Below are 16905 nucleotides of genomic sequence, written 5' to 3' on the forward strand. Positions count from 1 at the left end.
GTTGCTAAGCGGTCTTGTACTTCATTTCTCAGATGGGTTAACTGCCCTCGTCTTCTTTGTCCCTGGCCAATCAGGTCAGTTCCTCTTTTCCTCCCCATTGGCGCCCTCCTCGGAAAAAGCTAGGAATTGTAGTCCTGCTCCTAATGACGCATGGGTCGCTGAGAATATATGGTTGTTTTTTTCCAGGGACTAAAGAGGCATCCCCTTTGCCCTCCCTTTGGACTATGCAGTCAAACGACCTGTTTCCCGATAAATAAAAAAGGGCTTCAGGGAGGTGGGGTTTCCCAGTAGGCCCAGCATCAGTGTCGGGGACTTCTGTGCCTGTACTAGACGGACGGCCACCTTTCCCCGGGTACCTGTCGCCATAGCAACGGTGCTCACGGACCGACCCCCCCCCACCCCAGCCCGCCCTGTGGCGCCGAGTTTTTCCTTTTAGGGGCCGCGCTCGCCGTTGTGGTGTAGGTGGCGCCCGTGGACAGCCAGAAGTCAGTCAGGAGCATCAGCTGACAAACCTGGTGGCTGTTTTTTCGACCAGATGTCACACCTAGATAGCGGCAGCCTATTCCATCTTCTTTATTTGCTGGGCTCAAAGAAGGCAAGAGACCCCTCACAGGGTTACACATGGCTTCACCTGTGGTGGGGCTCTGACATCTTTTCCACCCCTCACCCTGCGCACACACACAAGCACAGAGTCCAAGCTTCAGACAAGAAAGTTTATTGGCAAGGAGATACATGGAAATGTGGCTGTCCTGCCTTGGAGCTTCCCTGGCCTCTCCTCACTCCAGTCCTGTCCTTCTCCCAGCCAGTTTGTCTCTGCTGACGTCCACCAGGACCTGGGCTTGGCATCGAGTGTAGGAGTGCTCCTTCTGCTGTCTCTGGTCTATTCTGCCAGTGTCCAGGTGTCAGGGCAGGTTAGGGTTCTCCAGGGCAGATGGGTCTGGGCTGTCCAAGAGCGCCCTTCCTGGCTAAGGCCATGTCCAGGGGCCTGAGCCTGCGTACTGCAGTCCACACAGCAACACTCTCCCCATCAGAAGGTTCAAGATGCTCCTGCCTCTCTACCACCCCAAACTCCTGAAGTCTCGCTGTTGTAAACACAGGTCAAACCCTGTTTGGTGCTGGCCAGGGTGCTGGTCTCCTAAGGGCAAGGTTGGGTAGGAGCAATCCTTAACGGGTTAAGAGGCAGCAGGAATTTAGAGTTCTTTAAGGGCCCTCAGGCTAAGGCCAGTTATTCATTCAACAAGTATTTATTGAGTGCCTACACTATTCAGAGTACAAGGCAGTGTTCTAGAAGCTGGGGGTATAGACCACACTGTCAAGATCCTGACTGAGCCCAGCCAGGACAGTTTCCTGAGCTTCAAGGTTATTGTCTCCAATCTCTATTTCTATCTATTCACTCCTTTCTCCCATTTCTTCCCCTTCTTCTCCCTCCCACCACCTCCCCGGCCCTTTCTTCTCTGCTTAAGCAGCCGATGCCCTCCCTTTGGTCTCCTGGGCCTCCACCTTCCCTGGACCCCATCATTCCAGTCCTGTTGGCGGCTCCTCTTTGAGGGGCCTTGCCCGACCATCCCCTGTCCCAAAGGGCCTCAGGACCAAGTGCCCACGCTGGTGCTTGATTCGGGCAGAACTGTCACCAAAACCTTTGCCACACTCTGCACACTTATATGGCTTCTCCCCAGTGTGTGTTCGCCTATGTTTGACCAGATCTGAGCTCCGGGGAAACTCCTTCCCACAGAAGCCACACACATGGGGCTGGCTGGGTCCAGAGGGCTGGGCTCGGACTCGGGGTCGAGGGGCCATGGGTGCTGGGCCAGGGGGGTTATGTGGCCTCAGGAGAGTGGATGGTGGTGGTGGCCGAGCCCGTTCACCTCGGTGGGTGCGGAGGTGCTTGACTCGGGCCGAGCTGTCAGCAAAACCCTTGCCGCATTCAGGGCAGAGGTAGGGTTTCTCCCCTGTGTGCACACGATGGTGTTTCACCAGGTCCGAGCTTCGGCGGAAGCCCTTGCCACACTCAGGGCACTTGTGGGGCTTGTCACCTGCCAGTGGTGGGGGTGGCTCCCCAGCCTGTGGGCCCCCGGGCTCTGGCTCCAAGCCAGGCAGGCCAAAAGGCCCATCACCTGAGTGTGAAGGGCTTCGAGGTGTCAGTGGGGGGCTTGTGCCAAGAGGCGGTGGGGGTGGGCTTGAGCTGGGGGGTGGGCTGGGGATCAGGGGGGCCAAAGGGTAGCCCGGGAAGCTGAAGTCCTGGGGCTCCATGTGAGTGAGGCGGTGGCGGAGGAGGGTGGAGCTGAGGCTGAAGGTGCGGTCACATTCCGGACAGGCGTGAGGCCTCTCCCCACTGTGGGTGCGGAGGTGTTTGACCCGGGCAGAGCTGTCGGCAAAGCCCTTGCCACACTCAGGGCACAGGTAGGGCTTCTCTCCCGTGTGCACCCGCAGGTGCTTCACCAGGTCTGAGCCCCGGGCAAACTCCTTTCCACACACATCACAGCCAAAAGGTTTGGGCCCCAGGTGACTGCGCTGGTGGCTCAGAAGGCTGCAGCTGAGCACAAATCTTTTGCCACAATCGGTGCAGATATATGGCTTGTCCTGGGCCTTGGGTCCCTGTGGGGCTGCTGTGGCTGCTCGAGAAGGCTGCCGTCTGGGCACCACGGGCCGGGGTGGCTGCTCCCCCCGGTGTGTCCGCTGGTGCTTTATACGAGCAGAACTGTCACCAAAGCCCTTGCCGCAGATGCCACATTTGTAGGGCTTCTCACCCGTGTGTGTCCGCTGGTGTTTCACCAGGTCAGAACTCTGCCGGAAGCTCTTGCCACATTCACCGCAGATAGTGGGGCGCTCACCAGCCGGGATCCTGGACCGAGGAATCTTTGGGGGACCCTGGGCTGGTGGTCGGGCTCTGTAGGGCTTTTCACCACTATGAGTTCGCTGGTGTTTGATACGGGCAGAGCTATCCCCAAAGCCCTTGCCGCAGACCCCACACTTGTAGGGTTTCTCCCCTGTGTGGGTCCGCTGGTGTTTCACCAGATCTGACATCTGCCGAAAGCTCTTGCCGCACTCGCCACACACGGCAGCCCGATCGCTAGCCTGGCCCCAGCGTGGCTCTCCCAGGAGCCGGGGACCTCTGTCCCGAGCCTGAGGTTTTCCCGGTCCCTCTCTCTGGACCCACAAGTCATCCCAGGTCTGGATGCCTTCAGGTTTGAGAGAGGCATTTCCTACTTCATGACCTGGAGCCGGATCTTCCTCTTCCTTGAACCCCAAGTCATCCTCCTGGGGGGGATGTTCAAACTCATCCGGCTGAGAAATCTCCACATTCTCACTCCCTAAACCTGGGGAAACAAAAGGGAGTAGTAGACCCTGCCCTTTGGCTCAGCTCCTATCTTTGATGGCACCTTCCCCAGGAAGGCTTCCTTGGCGATCTGTAGTCACAAGGATGTCTCTCCCTCTCTCCTCTGAACTTCTGAAATACTTATTATTGCTGCCTCTCATCAACAATGGTAACTTCCTGTCAACGTGCCCTTAATACGTGCCGGTCACTGAACTACCCATCACTGAATCCTTGCAAACAATCCTATGATACAATGCTACTACTACTCCCATTTTACAGACATGGAGATTCCAAGAATTTAAGCCACTTGCTTAAGGTTATAAAGTATCACGCTGGTAAGAACAGATACTACACTTGGCCAAAAGGCCAAGCAGCGATGGGGTTAGGAAGTATTAAAGCCACGTTTCTCACTCGGGTCTGTCTGATTTCCAGGCCTGTGTTAACCACTACATTATACTGTCTCTATATGGAACACCTACTATTTACTATTTCTATTATATCTTCTTATATTAGCCCATTGTGTAATGTATTACTTCAATTATCTTGCATATACCTGAGAGGACCCAGACCCACACCTGTCCCTCAAAATGCTTAGGAGAGGTAAGATCAAGCACAAATAATTATAATTGTGGGCTCAGAAAAACTGCGGTCACAAGAGAAAGAGGAAATAAGGAGATAGGGCAAAGCTTTCACAGCACAGAAAAGAGTAAACCATAGAGAGGAATGGAAGATAAAGCTGGAAAGGGATGTTGGGACTAGATTAGGCATGTAAGGCCTAGATCGAACACTACATTAAGGCTTTTAATTAGCAGGCAGAAGGGAACTAGGGAAGGTTTTTGAGAAGGCAAACAGGATTACATCTGGACTTGGATCAATGTGGCTGCTGAGTGCATCACTGAAGAGAAAAGGGCTGTGGGGAGGTTTTTGCAATTGTCAAGACGAGACAGAACGAGGCCTGAAGTAGGGCAGAGGCTGTGAGGCTGCTGAGGACTATCCAGGAGTGGGGAGAGTCCTTGCGATGATGCCCCTTCACGGCCTGACGCACAGTAGGTGCTCAGAAACGTTGGCTCCCTCCCTCGGTTTTTGCTCCCCTCCCCCTCCCCCTGGAAGCACGGTTCACGTCCGATTTTTCTGGGCTTCGGCCAGACACAGCCCGGCACCGGAGTCCCCACCCAGCCTTTACCTGCCGGTGGCGAGGCACTGCCCCGGCCCTCACCTGTGCGGGCGCCTCTCAGCTGCTCCCTCTCCTCTGCGCCCTGGAGATCCGGGCCCCAGGGCTCCACCGCGCGCTCCATCGCCCGCACGCCGCCCTGAGCAAGGGGACAGACACAATCCCACGGTCACACAGCCATGTGCGGCCCGCGGCACCCTGTCGCTGCCCTCTGCCGGCCAGCGCGGGCACCGGGCAGCGGCCGGGTCCGAGGTGCGGGGTGCGGCTCCCGGTGACCCCCGCCCGCGCCGCCGGCCGTCCCTGCACCTGCTGCTCCTTCCGGCCCGCAGCGCCCCCTTCTCCTCCCAGCCGCCTCCGGCTGTGCCACACCGGCGCCCTCACGAGCTCCTTGGCGGGGTTTCGCTGCCGGAGCCGCCGGCGGCCGGGGTATGCGGGCTCCGCGCCAAATGGGGAGGGGGCTCGGACCCAGGCGTCCCGGGGGCGGCCGCCGGGGGCGGGGACGGGAAGCGGAAGCGCCAGGCCTCACCAAGCCGCTCTAGGAACTGGGAGGAGCTGCAAGCCTGTGGAGGCCGCCCGCGTCGGCCGGCGCTCGGTGGCCGGCGGAAGGCCGCGTGCCGCGGAGAGGGCTACTCTAAGCCGAGGACAGTTGCCCGAACTCGGTGGTATTAACCGTGTACCTCCTGGGCCGGAGCCGGGTGATGAGGGCCGAAGACTCTTCCTAATTGTCGCTGTGTCGGGCCACCTGCGCCGACCCCCGGGGCTGGCCGACTGCGCCAGCCACCCTGGCCCGGAGAGACAAAGAGAGATCGAAGACTGACCCAGGGAAAGGGGTGGGGGAGAGACCCAGGCAAACAAAGGGCGGCGGAGACCCCAGACGGGGCGGGGGCGGGGCGCCGAGACACAGGAAACAAAGCGCGGCGGGTCCGAGAGGCCTGGGGCCGGGGGTGGGGTGGGGATGGGGGCTGGGCTGGGGGAGACCGAAGCCTGAGCGGCAGCTAGAGGCTAAAGGCAGATGCCTGGGAAATGCTGGGGAGAGTCAGCCTTTGAAGTCAGGCCCGGGGCGGAGACCCTGAGCCAGACACAAAGTCGTAACCTAAGAACCCCCAGTCAGAACGCAAAAGCCGAGAGAGACCGAGAGAGCGGCGAACCAAAAATACAGGAGCAAAAGATTGGCCTCCAGAGACAAAGAGATGTAGAAACATAAGAGATAGATGAAATCGTTGGAGCACAGTCGGAAGAGCTATAAGAAAAAGAAGGGAATCTGGAGAGAAAACAGGCCCAGAGGCAGAGAAACAAAAGAGAAACTAGCAGAGACAAAGAGATAGAGACACAAAGAAATAGGCCACAGGGAGACTAGGGACAGGTCGACAACCCTATAAAGGCCACACCCAGGGAGAGGCTAAAGCATTAAACTATCGTTCCCAGCTTGGTGGGCCGTTCCAGTGGACCCTGGGGCGTGATCCCCAGTATCTGTACTCTGCAAGCTTGCCTTTGGGGAAGGGGGGAGTGCTTGGAAGTGTTTGTTCATTATCTGATAAGTGAGGGGTGACAGAGGTTTGTATATCAATTCACAATTTATTAGCACCTCAGTGCTAAGCCAAGAGTTTGGAATAAGGAGGTGAAACACCAGTAAGATATATCCTTGGATGCTACCAGTTTTAAGGGGCAAGTACACAAACCATGAAAAAGAATTAATTGTAAGGGTGTGAGGTACATGCACCAGTTCAGGATAGTGTGCGAGAGCAGGAAGAATTCTAAATTGGGAGTGAGTCTGCATGGTTCTGGATGCCTCCTATTCATAGGTATTAGACACAGAAACTAGGACCACAAATCAATCAGTACATACTTAAGCATCACGAACCAATATCTAGACACTGTCTACTCCCTGGACTTACAAAGAAACTCTCCAGGGAGCTCTTGATCTAGTAGAATATGGAGATGTGCCGACGATGAGACAGATCTATACCAATCTGACGAACAAAATAGGAATGTAGTGCAGAGAGAGATACCTTCTGTAGAGTTTAGTGGCTGTGTACTCTGTCTTTAAGGCCATTTATGCAGTCTGATTCCTGACCTTGTCACTTAACTGTTTGACACTGCGGAAATTAGTTCTGTTTCCTAAACTGTAAAACGGGGATGATAATACCGAATTTGAATGGTTAAGGATTAATATGTGTAATATGTATAAAACACTGAGCCAAAAAATATCAGCTTTTACTCTTTTGGCTAGAGTAACCAAGAAAGAAGGTGGCATTTTTGAGCTAATCCTGACAGAACTAAGATTTCAACAAAGTCCAGAGCTGGCTGAGGTGGGGGCTGAATGAAGAGAGATGTGCCCCCACATTAACAGTTGCCTACACACTAATCGAAAACCTACTATGTGCTAGAAGCTTGAGATCCAAAGATGGCTAAGACCTACCCTCAAAGAGGAAAATAGAGAATAGTTCTGTTTTAATGTGTCACGATGTCATGAGTTTACATAATAGGAAAGCAGTGGAAGCTAGAGTGGTATGTTTATTCATTTGCTCCACAAACATTTCCTGGGGGCCCCCCATGTGTCAGGCACTTGTACTGGCAAACAGAGGCAAGAGGGTACCAATTGGCAAAGAGCTAGCCCCTCTCGGAGGAACCCTCCCCTGAAAGGCGGCCAGCCCACACACCATACTCACTCTTGGAGCTAGCTTTGACTTTGAGAAGAGAAAGCCTGGAGTCACTAAGTCCGAACCTGAACTCCAGTCTAAAGATACAGAAGCCCTTCTAGGGTCGCCGGGTGGGGCCTTAGGTAGCTATGCAGGTTTGATGGCAAGATGAAAAAGAACGAATCTAGATAATTAAATGAGAAAACTGTCCACCATATATTGCCCATAGGAATGTCAAGGCAGGATCTTCCTTTCTCTAAACAGGCCCCAAACCTTATAACATGAATGACTGGACACATTTGTTTGAATAATAAGCATGCAAATGAGTATTATGTCACTAGTAATTCATGTCATCTCTATACTAGACAAACCGAGAGCCTTTTCTGCAGGACAATTTGTTAATATGCACAAATGCCTTAGATACGTGACTTCCTTTGATTCAGTAATTCCCCTTCCCCTAAGGAAATGGGACAAGTACACAATGATGGCACCACAAACAGGCCCGACCCATTTCAGCATTGTTTATCACTGGGAAGAATGGGAATCAATCTAAATACCAAATATCTATGAATAGACACATGAAAAGATGTTCAACACCACTGATCGTCAGGGAAATGCAAATCAAAACTACAATGAGATTTCACCTCACACCTGTCAATGTCTAAAATCAGAGGCACCTGGGTGGCTCAGTCGGTTAAGCATCTGACTCTTGATTTCGGCTCAGGTAATGATCTCGAAGTTCGTGAGTTTGAGCCCTGCATCGGGCTCCGCACTGACAGTGTGGAGCCTGCTTAGGATTCTCTCCCTTTTCTTCTGCCTCTCCCCTGCTCACTCTCTCTCTCTCAAAAATGAACTTAAAAAAAAATGTTTAAAATCAACAACACAAGACACAACAGGTGTAGGCTAAGATATAGGGAAAAAGGAGTTCCTGTGCACTGTTGGTGGGAATCCAAACTGGTGCAGCCACTGTGGGAAACAGAAAAATGGAGTTTCCTCAAAAAGTTAAAAATAGAACTATCCTATGATGCAGCAATCGCACTACTGGGTATTTACTCAAAGAATTAAAAAACACTAATTCAAAGGGATATATGCACCCCAGTGTTTATAGCAGCATTATCAACAATAGCCAAACTATGGAAAGAGCCCAAATGTCCGTCAACTGATGAATGGATAAAGATGTGATATATATATGCAATGGAATGTTATTCAGGTATAAAAAAGAATGAAATCTTGCCATTTTCAATGACATGAATGGAGCTAGAATATGATGCTAAATGAAGTCAATCAGAAAAAGATAAATACCATATGATTTGACTCATGTGGAATTTATGAAACAAATGAACAAAGCGGGGGCGGGAGGGGGAAGAGACAAACCAAGAAACAGACTCTTAATTATAGAGAACAAATTGATGGGATTACCAGAGGAGGGTGGAGAGATTGACTAAATAGGTGATGGGGATGAAGGAGTGCACCTGTCGTGATGAGCACTGGGTGATGTGAACTGTTGAATCATTATAATGTACACCTGAAACTAATATAGCACTGTATGTTAACTAAGTGGAATTAAAATAACAACTTTAAAAAAAGAAAAAGCACTCTTATCAAATTGTTAAATGTCATTTTCCTAAAAATAAATGAACATGTCAAAAAATAATATATAGATGTGTATTCACTATAGAACAATGTACAAAACATATGAAGTGACAAAAACAGGATTCCAAACAAAGTTATAGTATGATCCTAGTTTTGTAAATATGTTTATTCACATCTATAGAGCTAGGAGAGAATCTAGAAGGATAAACATCAAAATAGGGTTATACCATGGTAGTGATACTGGATGTATATATCTTTTTAAAAATTGTTTTTAAATGTTTACTTTTGAGAGAGAGAGCGAATGAGCGGTAGAGAGAGGGGGACACAGAATCCGAAGCAGGCTTCAGGCTCTGAGCTGTCAGCACAGAGCCCAATGTGGGGCTGGAACTCAAAAACTGTGAGATCATAACCTGAGCCAAAGTTGGATGCTTAACCAACTGAGCCACTCAGGTGCCCCTAGATGCACACATTTCTATTCCATTTGCATTTTCTATTTTTTCTGTAAGAATGTGTTGATTATACAGCAAATAAATGAATATACATGTTATTTTCTTAAAGGCTCTTCAATAACTCAGGGAAGACCTGATCAGTTTGAACCCAGGGCAGATGCAAGGGGGTGGAAGGTGTAAAGAGAAGGAGGCCAATTATTTCTGATAGGAAGGTTCTGGAAACCAAGTGGATATTCAGTTGACCCTTGAACAATGCAGGGATTAGGGACGCCAACCTTCTGCACAGTTTGAAAATGCACGTACAACTTTTGACTTCTCCAAAACTTAACTACTAATAAAATACTGTTGACCAGAAGCCTCAACAAGATAAACAGTTAACCCATATTGTGTATATATACTGTGTTTTTACAATAAAGTAAGTTGGAGAAGAGAAAATGTTATTAAGAAAAGCTTAAGAGGGGCTCCTGGGTGGCTCAGTCGGTGGAGCTTCTGACTCGATATCGGCTCAGGTCATGATCCCAAGGTCGTGAGATCAAGCCCCCCATCACACTCCACACTGGGCATAGAGCCTGCTTGGGATTCTCTCTCTTCCCCTCTGCCCCCTCCCTCACCCCCACATGCTCTCTTTCTCTCTTCAAAATAAAAAAAGAAAAAAGAAAATCATAAAATACCTTTATAGTACTGTACTGTATTTATTGAAAAAAAAAAAATCTTCATAGGAGCACCTAAGTGGCTCAGTCGGTTGGGCGTCTGACGTTGGCTAGGGTCATGATCTCATGCTTCGTGGGTTCAAGCCCCACATGGGGCTCTGTGCTGATAGCTCAGAGCCTGGAGCCTGCTTGGGATTCTGTCTCCTCTCTCTGCCCTTCCGCTGCTTGTGTTCTCTCTCTCTCTCTCAAGGATGAATAAACACTAAAAAAAAAAAAAAAAAAAAAAAAGAAAAAGAAAAAAAAATCTGCATATAGATGGCCCCGCACAGTTTAAACCCGTGTTGTTCAAGGGTCAACTGCACTTATGGAGAGCAGCGGGGAGGAGCTCAGAGTTTTAATTAAGACCTTAAGGCTGCTCGGCGAGATAACAAACGCTGGAGGAAGAGCTGTGGTGGCTTGAGGAGGGGTATAATTAGCCCTTCCCTTGGCTTCTCAAAGTACTCTGTTTATCTTCTTGTTACACTACATTTTTAGCACCAGTGCTCTGTGACACACTTGTGGCTGTCTCTGTCTCCCCAGAGGGCCGAAACCCTGACTGATTCACTGTCTGGATCCTCAGCAAGGAGCAGATTTGAGATGCTGACATGTCACACCCCTCGGCTCGAGTAATAGTAGCAATAACTAGCATTCTGCGTGAGCTCATCTCATATGCTGGGTACTCAACTAAGAGCTTACTGTGGATTAGGCCATAGAATCCCCACTGTGACCCTAAGAGGTAGAATTATTAACATTTAACAGATAAAGAAACTAAGTCACAGAGAAGTTAAAGTCAGATGGCCACGATCACACATTTCTTAATCACGATGTCTCCATAATCCTAGGACTCTCGCACAACATTGGAGTTTTGTGTGGCAGGAGATTCCAATCCTATCTGATAGATAAAGAAAGTAAAGCCCAGAGAGGTTTTCTCCAAGGTTACACGAAGGGGACAGTAATAGAAATGAGTGTGAAGTAAGGGTAAGATAGACACATGGCAACGTGGATGAATCTTAAAAAATAACGCTGAATGGGGGTGCCTGGCTGGCTCAGTCAGAAGAGCGTGCGAGTCTTGATCTTGGGGTCATGGGTTCGAGCCCCATGTTGGGTGTAGAGATTGTGAAAACAAAACTTTAAAAATTTTTACTCTGTCTTGGGATGCCTGGGTGGCTCAGTCGGTTAAGCGTCTGACTTCAGCTCAGGTCATATCTCACGGTCCGTGAGTTCAAGCCCCGGGCTCTGTGCTGACAGCTCAGAGCCTGGAGCCTGTTTCGGATTCTGTGTCTCCCTCTCTCTCTGACCCTCCCCTGTTCATGCTCTGTCTCTCTCATTCTCAAAAATAAATAAATGTTAAAAAAAAAAAGTAAAAAAAATTTTTTTTAAAAAATAGTGATGAATGAAAAAGTTAACAAATACATATTCATAGATATATAACCGTTTGTGTCAACATGCACTGCATACTACACATTTTTCAAAATGTATACAAAGCAAAAAATTACACACAAAGCACATTAGGGTGGTTGCCTTAGGGCGAGGGATAGGAGTGAGCTATGAGGCTACCTTAGTCTGCTTCAGCTGCCATAACAGAATACCACGGACTAGGAATCTTAAACAAAAGACATCAACTTTCTCATAGTTCTGGAGACCGGAAGTCCAACATCAAGGTGCTAGCAGAGTTGGTTTCTGGCGAGGTTGATTTCTGGTTTCCTTGGGTCGCAGAGAGCCACCTTCTGTGTCCTCACATGGTCACATGGCCCCTCCTCTGGGCCTGCGCAGAGATCACAGGTGTCTTTTCTTATAAGGACCCCAGACCTATTACTGGATTGAAGTCCCTTATGAATTCATTTAACCTCAATTACCTTCTTAAAGGCCCTATCTCCAAATACAATCACATTGCGGGTTAGGGCTCCATCACATGATTTTGGGGTCGGGGGGACACAGTTGAGTTCGCAACAGGGGTGAACAGGGAAATAATAAATAGAACCACAAGGAATGGGAAAAGAAAATGAGGTTGGAGCAGTAGACAGGATCCAGATCAAGCAGGGCCCAATAGGCCATAGGAAGGAGATCATCTGTAAAGGCTCAGAGAGGTCACTCGGTTCGTCAAGTCTAACGCCAGGGTTTGTGTATGTAGCTGATTGATTCCAAAGCACATGTCATCTGAAACTGCTTGGAGTTCTGATAACTAAGTGGAAATGCATGTATTTCATTTTACCATGAGGAAAATGGAGTTTAGAGAAGTCAAATGACTTGCCCAGGTCACATAGTAAGTGGTAGAACTGAGGTTTGCAGAGTTCTTTCTGCCTCCAAAGCAAGGCTCCTTTTATATGTTCCGCAGCCTCCCAGCCTTTGGCCCTGAGCAACTTCATTCACTTGTTATTTTACGCACTCATTCATTGAGTATATTATTTATTGGCACCTTCTCTGTGCCAGGCCCTGTGCAAGACACCCAAGACATAGAAATGAAGAGAACATGGTCCCTGCCCTCAGAAAGCTCAGCCAGTAGAAAAGATAGCCAGATAAACAAATGCGAGCATTGGAGAGGCTTGTGAAAGGTGTTAGGGTCTGGAGGAGGGAAAATGACTCTGCCTGGGGTAGTTGCGCAAGATTTCTTAGAGGAAGATCTTTGAATCAAACCCTTGAAGAATCAAGAATGCCAGAAGAAAAAACTCAATGTGGGCAGAACAAAGGATGTGGGCACTCTCACTCCAAGGGCAAGTGAGAGAAGGGGTGATGAGTCCAGATGTGGAAGGCTCTGACTACCAGGCCAGAACTCAGACTTAATTCTGAGGCTACTGGGAAGCCCCTGAAGGGGCTAGAGCAGGTGAGTGCCTTGGCCAGGATTCTAAAGTAAGGTATCTCTGCCAGGGGTGTCCAAAGACTTGAAGTCCTTTTAAGAATCAGTTGAGCTGGTAAGGAAAATTGACGGCCCCTCCCACCTCTAATCTTGTTATGACTTTTGGTCCACGTAGACCGTGGGAACTTTAAAAAAATTTAACCATCCCAGTCAAAGCCTTCATCTCACTTACTAGAGATACTAACTTGCTTCCTTTCTCTCTGCCTACACCCACCTCCCACCAGGGTGATGGGGCTACAGTGGGGGCTTGGGAAAAAGGTGTGTAGAGAACCGAGGGTTGAAGCTTCCCATGGTGGGGGGTGGGGGGGGGGTTGCCAAAGGGATCCCATAAATGAGAACTCCAGGTATTCTTGGTCTTGGCTTTCCCCACCTCTCGGGCCCAGTTTGAGCATCTCAGCTTCCTACATTGCCCGCCCCCTTTTTTTTTTTTTTTTTGCCACACTCAACTTCCTGCCTCACCAGAGGAAGTGGGGAGAGACAGCAGGTGCAGCGACAGCTAGCAGGACCATGGTGAGTCCTTATGCCCAGGAATACAGGCATCTCTGCCTTCAGCTCCCAGCCCCCAGAGTAGCCAGATCCAGGCCAACCCACAGTAGGCTGACTTCTTGCTCCTGAGGTCAGGTTATACTCGAGGGCCCTTCCTGCTGCTCCCAGCAGCCTCATACTGTCTACCCCCCACCAACAGGACAAGGAGTATGTGGGTTTCGCTGCCCTCCCCAACCAGCTGCACCGCAAGTCCGTCAAGAAAGGCTTTGACTTCACACTCATGGTGGCAGGTCTGATGGGTTTTGTATAGGGGACCGGTGGGGGGGAGGGGGTCCTCAAGCCACTCTGGCTGTCTCCTCACCTGACCAGGAGGGCCTGTCCTGTCTACAGGGGAGTCGGGCCTGGGAAAATCCACCCTCATCAACAGCCTGTTTCTCACCAATCTCTATGAGGACCGGCACCTGCCAGAGGCCAGTGGTAAGATCCTCCCGTCCTCTCCAGGTTCTCTGTCTCTCCCATCCCCAGGCTGCACTCTCTTTCTTTTCATCTGGGTCTCCCATGACTTTCTGGGGAACTCAGGCAGCTCGCTGCTTTCTTGAGACTCCCCTGAAAAATGGCTGGGGGCAACTGTGATTCTGAGAACGGAGATCAGTCCTGTCTCAGGCCCCTACCCAGCTCCCTGTCCTCTCTCTGTCCTCACAGCTCGCTTGACACAAACGCTGACCATTGAGCGCCGGGGCGTGGAGATCGAGGAGGGGGGTATAAAGGTGAAGCTGACCCTGGTGGACACACCTGGCTTTGGGGACTCAGTGGATTGCTCAGACTGGTGAGGAGCAGGGGAAGGAGCGGGGGCTAAGCTTCCCGGTATGGCTACTCTATGAAGACTAAGGGGTCAGTTACAGGGCTGGTCTGCTCTGCTCCTGCCCTCCCCAAAAGGTGGGGTCTGTTTCTGGTGTCCATGCAGCCAAAGTGCCCAGTGTTTCCTGACACCCTGCCAATCTCCTCTGATGTCTTTAGTTGGAGCCAAAGAAACAAGTCCCCCTGCCCCCCCCAAGTCCTGGCTAGCCTTGGCCCCTTCCCTATGCTGTGGCCCCTCATCTCTGACTGTACTCTCTCCTCCCATACCCTAGCTGGCTGCCTGTAGTGCGCTTTATTGAGGAGCAATTTGAGCAGTATCTTAGGGATGAGAGTGGCCTGAACCGGAAGAACATTCAGGACTCCCGTGTCCACTGCTGCCTCTACTTCATCTCACCCTTTGGCCGAGGGTCTGGGGGGATACCCTGGGGGGCTGGGGTGTTTGGGGAGGGGTGGGGGAGGGTCTCAGTGGCTTAAGACTGAACCCTGACCAAATCCCTCGGTGCAGGCTCCGTCCCCTAGATGTGGCCTTTCTCCGGGCAGTGCACGAAAAGGTCAACATCATCCCAGTCATTGCCAAAGCAGATGCCCTGATGCCTAAGGAAACCCAGGCCCTCAAGCAGAGGGTAGGTCTGGTGACCTCTGACCTTTGGCCCTACATGAAACCAAAAGTCGCCATCAAACCTGAACTCAGCTTTGACTTCGTTGATCTTGGGCTAGCCTTTTGGAAGCATGATGTGTCAGGCTAGTCTGTAGGAGAAAATTCCTGAGGAAGATGGGGAGTAAGCTGACTGAAGGAGCTGTGTCTCTGGAGGCTCAGAATGGAACCCCTGGGCTGGATGCTTTGCTAAGGCCTGAGAGTGGCAGCAAAGATATGATCACTCTTGATAGCCCTCCAGCCCCAGGATAATGACCCCCACTCCAATGACTTAAGTAATCTCTACACTCAACATGGGGCTGAAACTCACAATCCCCGAGATCAAGAGTCACATGCTCCACGGACTGAGCCAGCCAGGCACCCCTTTGAGATTTTGGTTTGGGGTATCCTATATGTCCACCTCTCACCATCTCTGTCTTTCATGCCTTTCTCTCTGTCTCTGACCACCTGGGACCTGTATCTCACTGTCACCCACCAGGCAATGTCTGCTGCTCACAGCCTCTGTGTTTCTCTCTGTGTCTGCTCCCAGATCCGGGACCAGTTGAAGGAGGAGGAGATCAACATCTACCAGTTTCCCGATTGTGACTCTGATGAGGACGAAGACTTCAAGAGGCAGGATGCAGAGATGAAGGTGCAGAGGCAAAAGGAGGAAGGGACAGAGAAGCAGGGGAGGAGGAGGTGTTGGTGGAAGCTGACAAAGAGGTTTCTGGCGAGGAGGGGCCAACAGTGATTCCCTGACTTCTGCCCTCCAGGAAAGCATCCCTTTCGCAGTCGTCGGTTCCTGCGAGGTAGTGAGGGACGGTGGGACCCGTCCAGTGAGGGGACGCCGCTACTCCTGGGGTACTGTGGAGGGTGAGTAAGGTGGGGCACGCGTTCTGAGGCCAACAGGGAGCCCAGAACGCCGCTGAGTTAACAGCACCCAACATATGAAGTTGGGACGATCTCCGGTCCCGGGGGTCTTAAGAATCAAAAGAGGGGTCCTTGGACTGCAGACCCTCACCTAGAGTGGGGGCAGGACTCCGGGCAGACTAGACCCGGCCAAGAAGCTCCCTGACGCTCGCTGGTCCGCCCCTCAGTGGAGAACCCACATCACTGCGATTTCCTGAACCTGCGACGGATGCTGGTGCAGACACACCTACAGGACCTGAAGGAGGTGACCCACGATATTCTCTATGAGGGCTACCGGGCCAGCTGCCTACAAAGCCTGGCCCGGCCTGGGGCGCGTGATCGAGCCAGCCGCAGGTGAGAGCCCGAGCTCAGTCCTAGATGCTCCCAAGGCCCGGCCCTCACTACCCCGGACCCCGCCTTCACCATCCAGACCGATCCCCCAGAATCTTTCCCCACCCACTTTGCTGACGGCATTGGAAGGACAAGGCCCCGCCTCCTAGACCCCAACCTCGCCCCACGCCCTGCCTCGCGGCTGTGACCCACAACCAAGGGTCCCGTCCTTGATTCCCTGTCCTCCCCCCCCCCCCCCCCCGCCCTCTAGTAAGCTTTCCCGCCAGAGCGCTACAGAGATCCCGCTGCCCATGCTGCCTCTGGCCGAGACCGAGAAGTTGATCCGCGAGAAAGATGAAGAGGTGAGCAAGTACCTCGCTTCCCACCCCCCCTCCCCGACCAAGAACCCAAGTCCTCTGCGAAGTCCCTTTCTGGCCTCGCCCGGTCCCACCGCCTGCAATCTTGCCCCGCGCAGCTGCGCCGCATGCAGGAGATGCTGGAGAAGATGCAGGCCCAGATGCAGCAGAGCCAGACTCAGGGCGAGCAGTCGGACGCACTCTGAGGCCCCCGCCCCTGCCCTGCTTTACCTCGGCTCCGCCTTCAATCCGTCTTTTGTCCAATCCCCGAGCCTCTGGCTGCCGGGCGCTTAATCCCAGAGCCCCAAACTGAGAAGTCCGCCCCGGCGCTGGGTTCTCGGGCTAACAGGTTCCCGCAATGCCAGTTTGTAGCTCCGACTTTGGCCCCGCCCCGCCCTGCCCCGCCCCGCGCTTCCCACCCCGCCCCCTGACTCCCATCTCCGCCCCTCTTCCCCCAAGTTGTGACTTCAATAAAAAGTTTCCCTGAAGCCACTCGCGTCTTCGCTTTCCCAGCGGGAATAAGTAGCGGGTGAAACCGCCCCACCCAGGCCTCCGGGCCACTCTTTACTCATTCATTTGTTGGGAGCTGCCTTGGTGCCAGGCAGTGTTTCAGCCGGGCAT

The 16905-nt window shown here is 51.7% G+C and overlaps 2 protein-coding genes across 5 annotated transcripts; one reads left to right on the top strand and one right to left on the bottom strand.

Annotated features, from left to right (window-relative positions):
* Nucleotides 1-699: 699 nt before the first annotated feature.
* ZNF48 (zinc finger protein 48) lies at nt 700-16783 on the bottom strand. Of its 3 annotated transcripts, none has more exons than XM_060648970.3 (3): nt 16516-16783; nt 4533-4626; nt 700-3317 (listed from the first exon to the last, which is right to left on the bottom strand). In XM_060648970.3, exons 2-3 carry the CDS (start codon nt 4609-4611, stop codon nt 1516-1518), a joined length of 1881 nt encoding a protein of 626 aa, XP_060504953.1. In that variant the 5' UTR covers nt 4612-4626; nt 16516-16783; the 3' UTR covers nt 700-1515. The 3 variants fall into 3 exon arrangements, with proteins under 3 accessions (XP_060504953.1, XP_060504954.1, XP_060504952.1); XM_060648971.3 differs by lacking the exon at nt 16516-16783 and adding an exon at nt 5165-5372; XM_060648969.3 differs by lacking the exon at nt 16516-16783 and adding an exon at nt 4794-5153.
* On the top strand, nt 12925-16776 carry SEPTIN1 (septin 1). 2 transcript variants are annotated; one of them, XM_078440043.2, is made up of 12 exons: nt 12925-12969; nt 13174-13221; nt 13397-13487; nt 13567-13674; nt 13900-14023; nt 14328-14462; nt 14561-14678; nt 15240-15341; nt 15463-15562; nt 15787-15952; nt 16200-16290; nt 16404-16776. In XM_078440043.2, the coding sequence occupies exons 1-12, from the start codon at nt 12940-12942 to the stop codon at nt 16488-16490; spliced, it is 1200 nt and encodes a 399-aa protein (XP_078296169.1). In that variant the 5' UTR covers nt 12925-12939; the 3' UTR covers nt 16491-16776. The 2 variants fall into 2 exon arrangements, with proteins under 2 accessions (XP_078296169.1, XP_078296170.1); XM_078440044.2 differs by having other exon boundaries at nt 13588-13674.
* Nucleotides 16784-16905: the final 122 nt, after the last annotated feature.

The sequence above is a fragment of the Panthera onca genome, chromosome E3 (assembly GCF_046562875.1).
Source record: "Panthera onca isolate mPanOnc1 chromosome E3, mPanOnc1 haplotype 2, whole genome shotgun sequence".
Lineage (NCBI taxonomy): Eukaryota > Metazoa > Chordata > Mammalia > Carnivora > Felidae > Panthera > Panthera onca.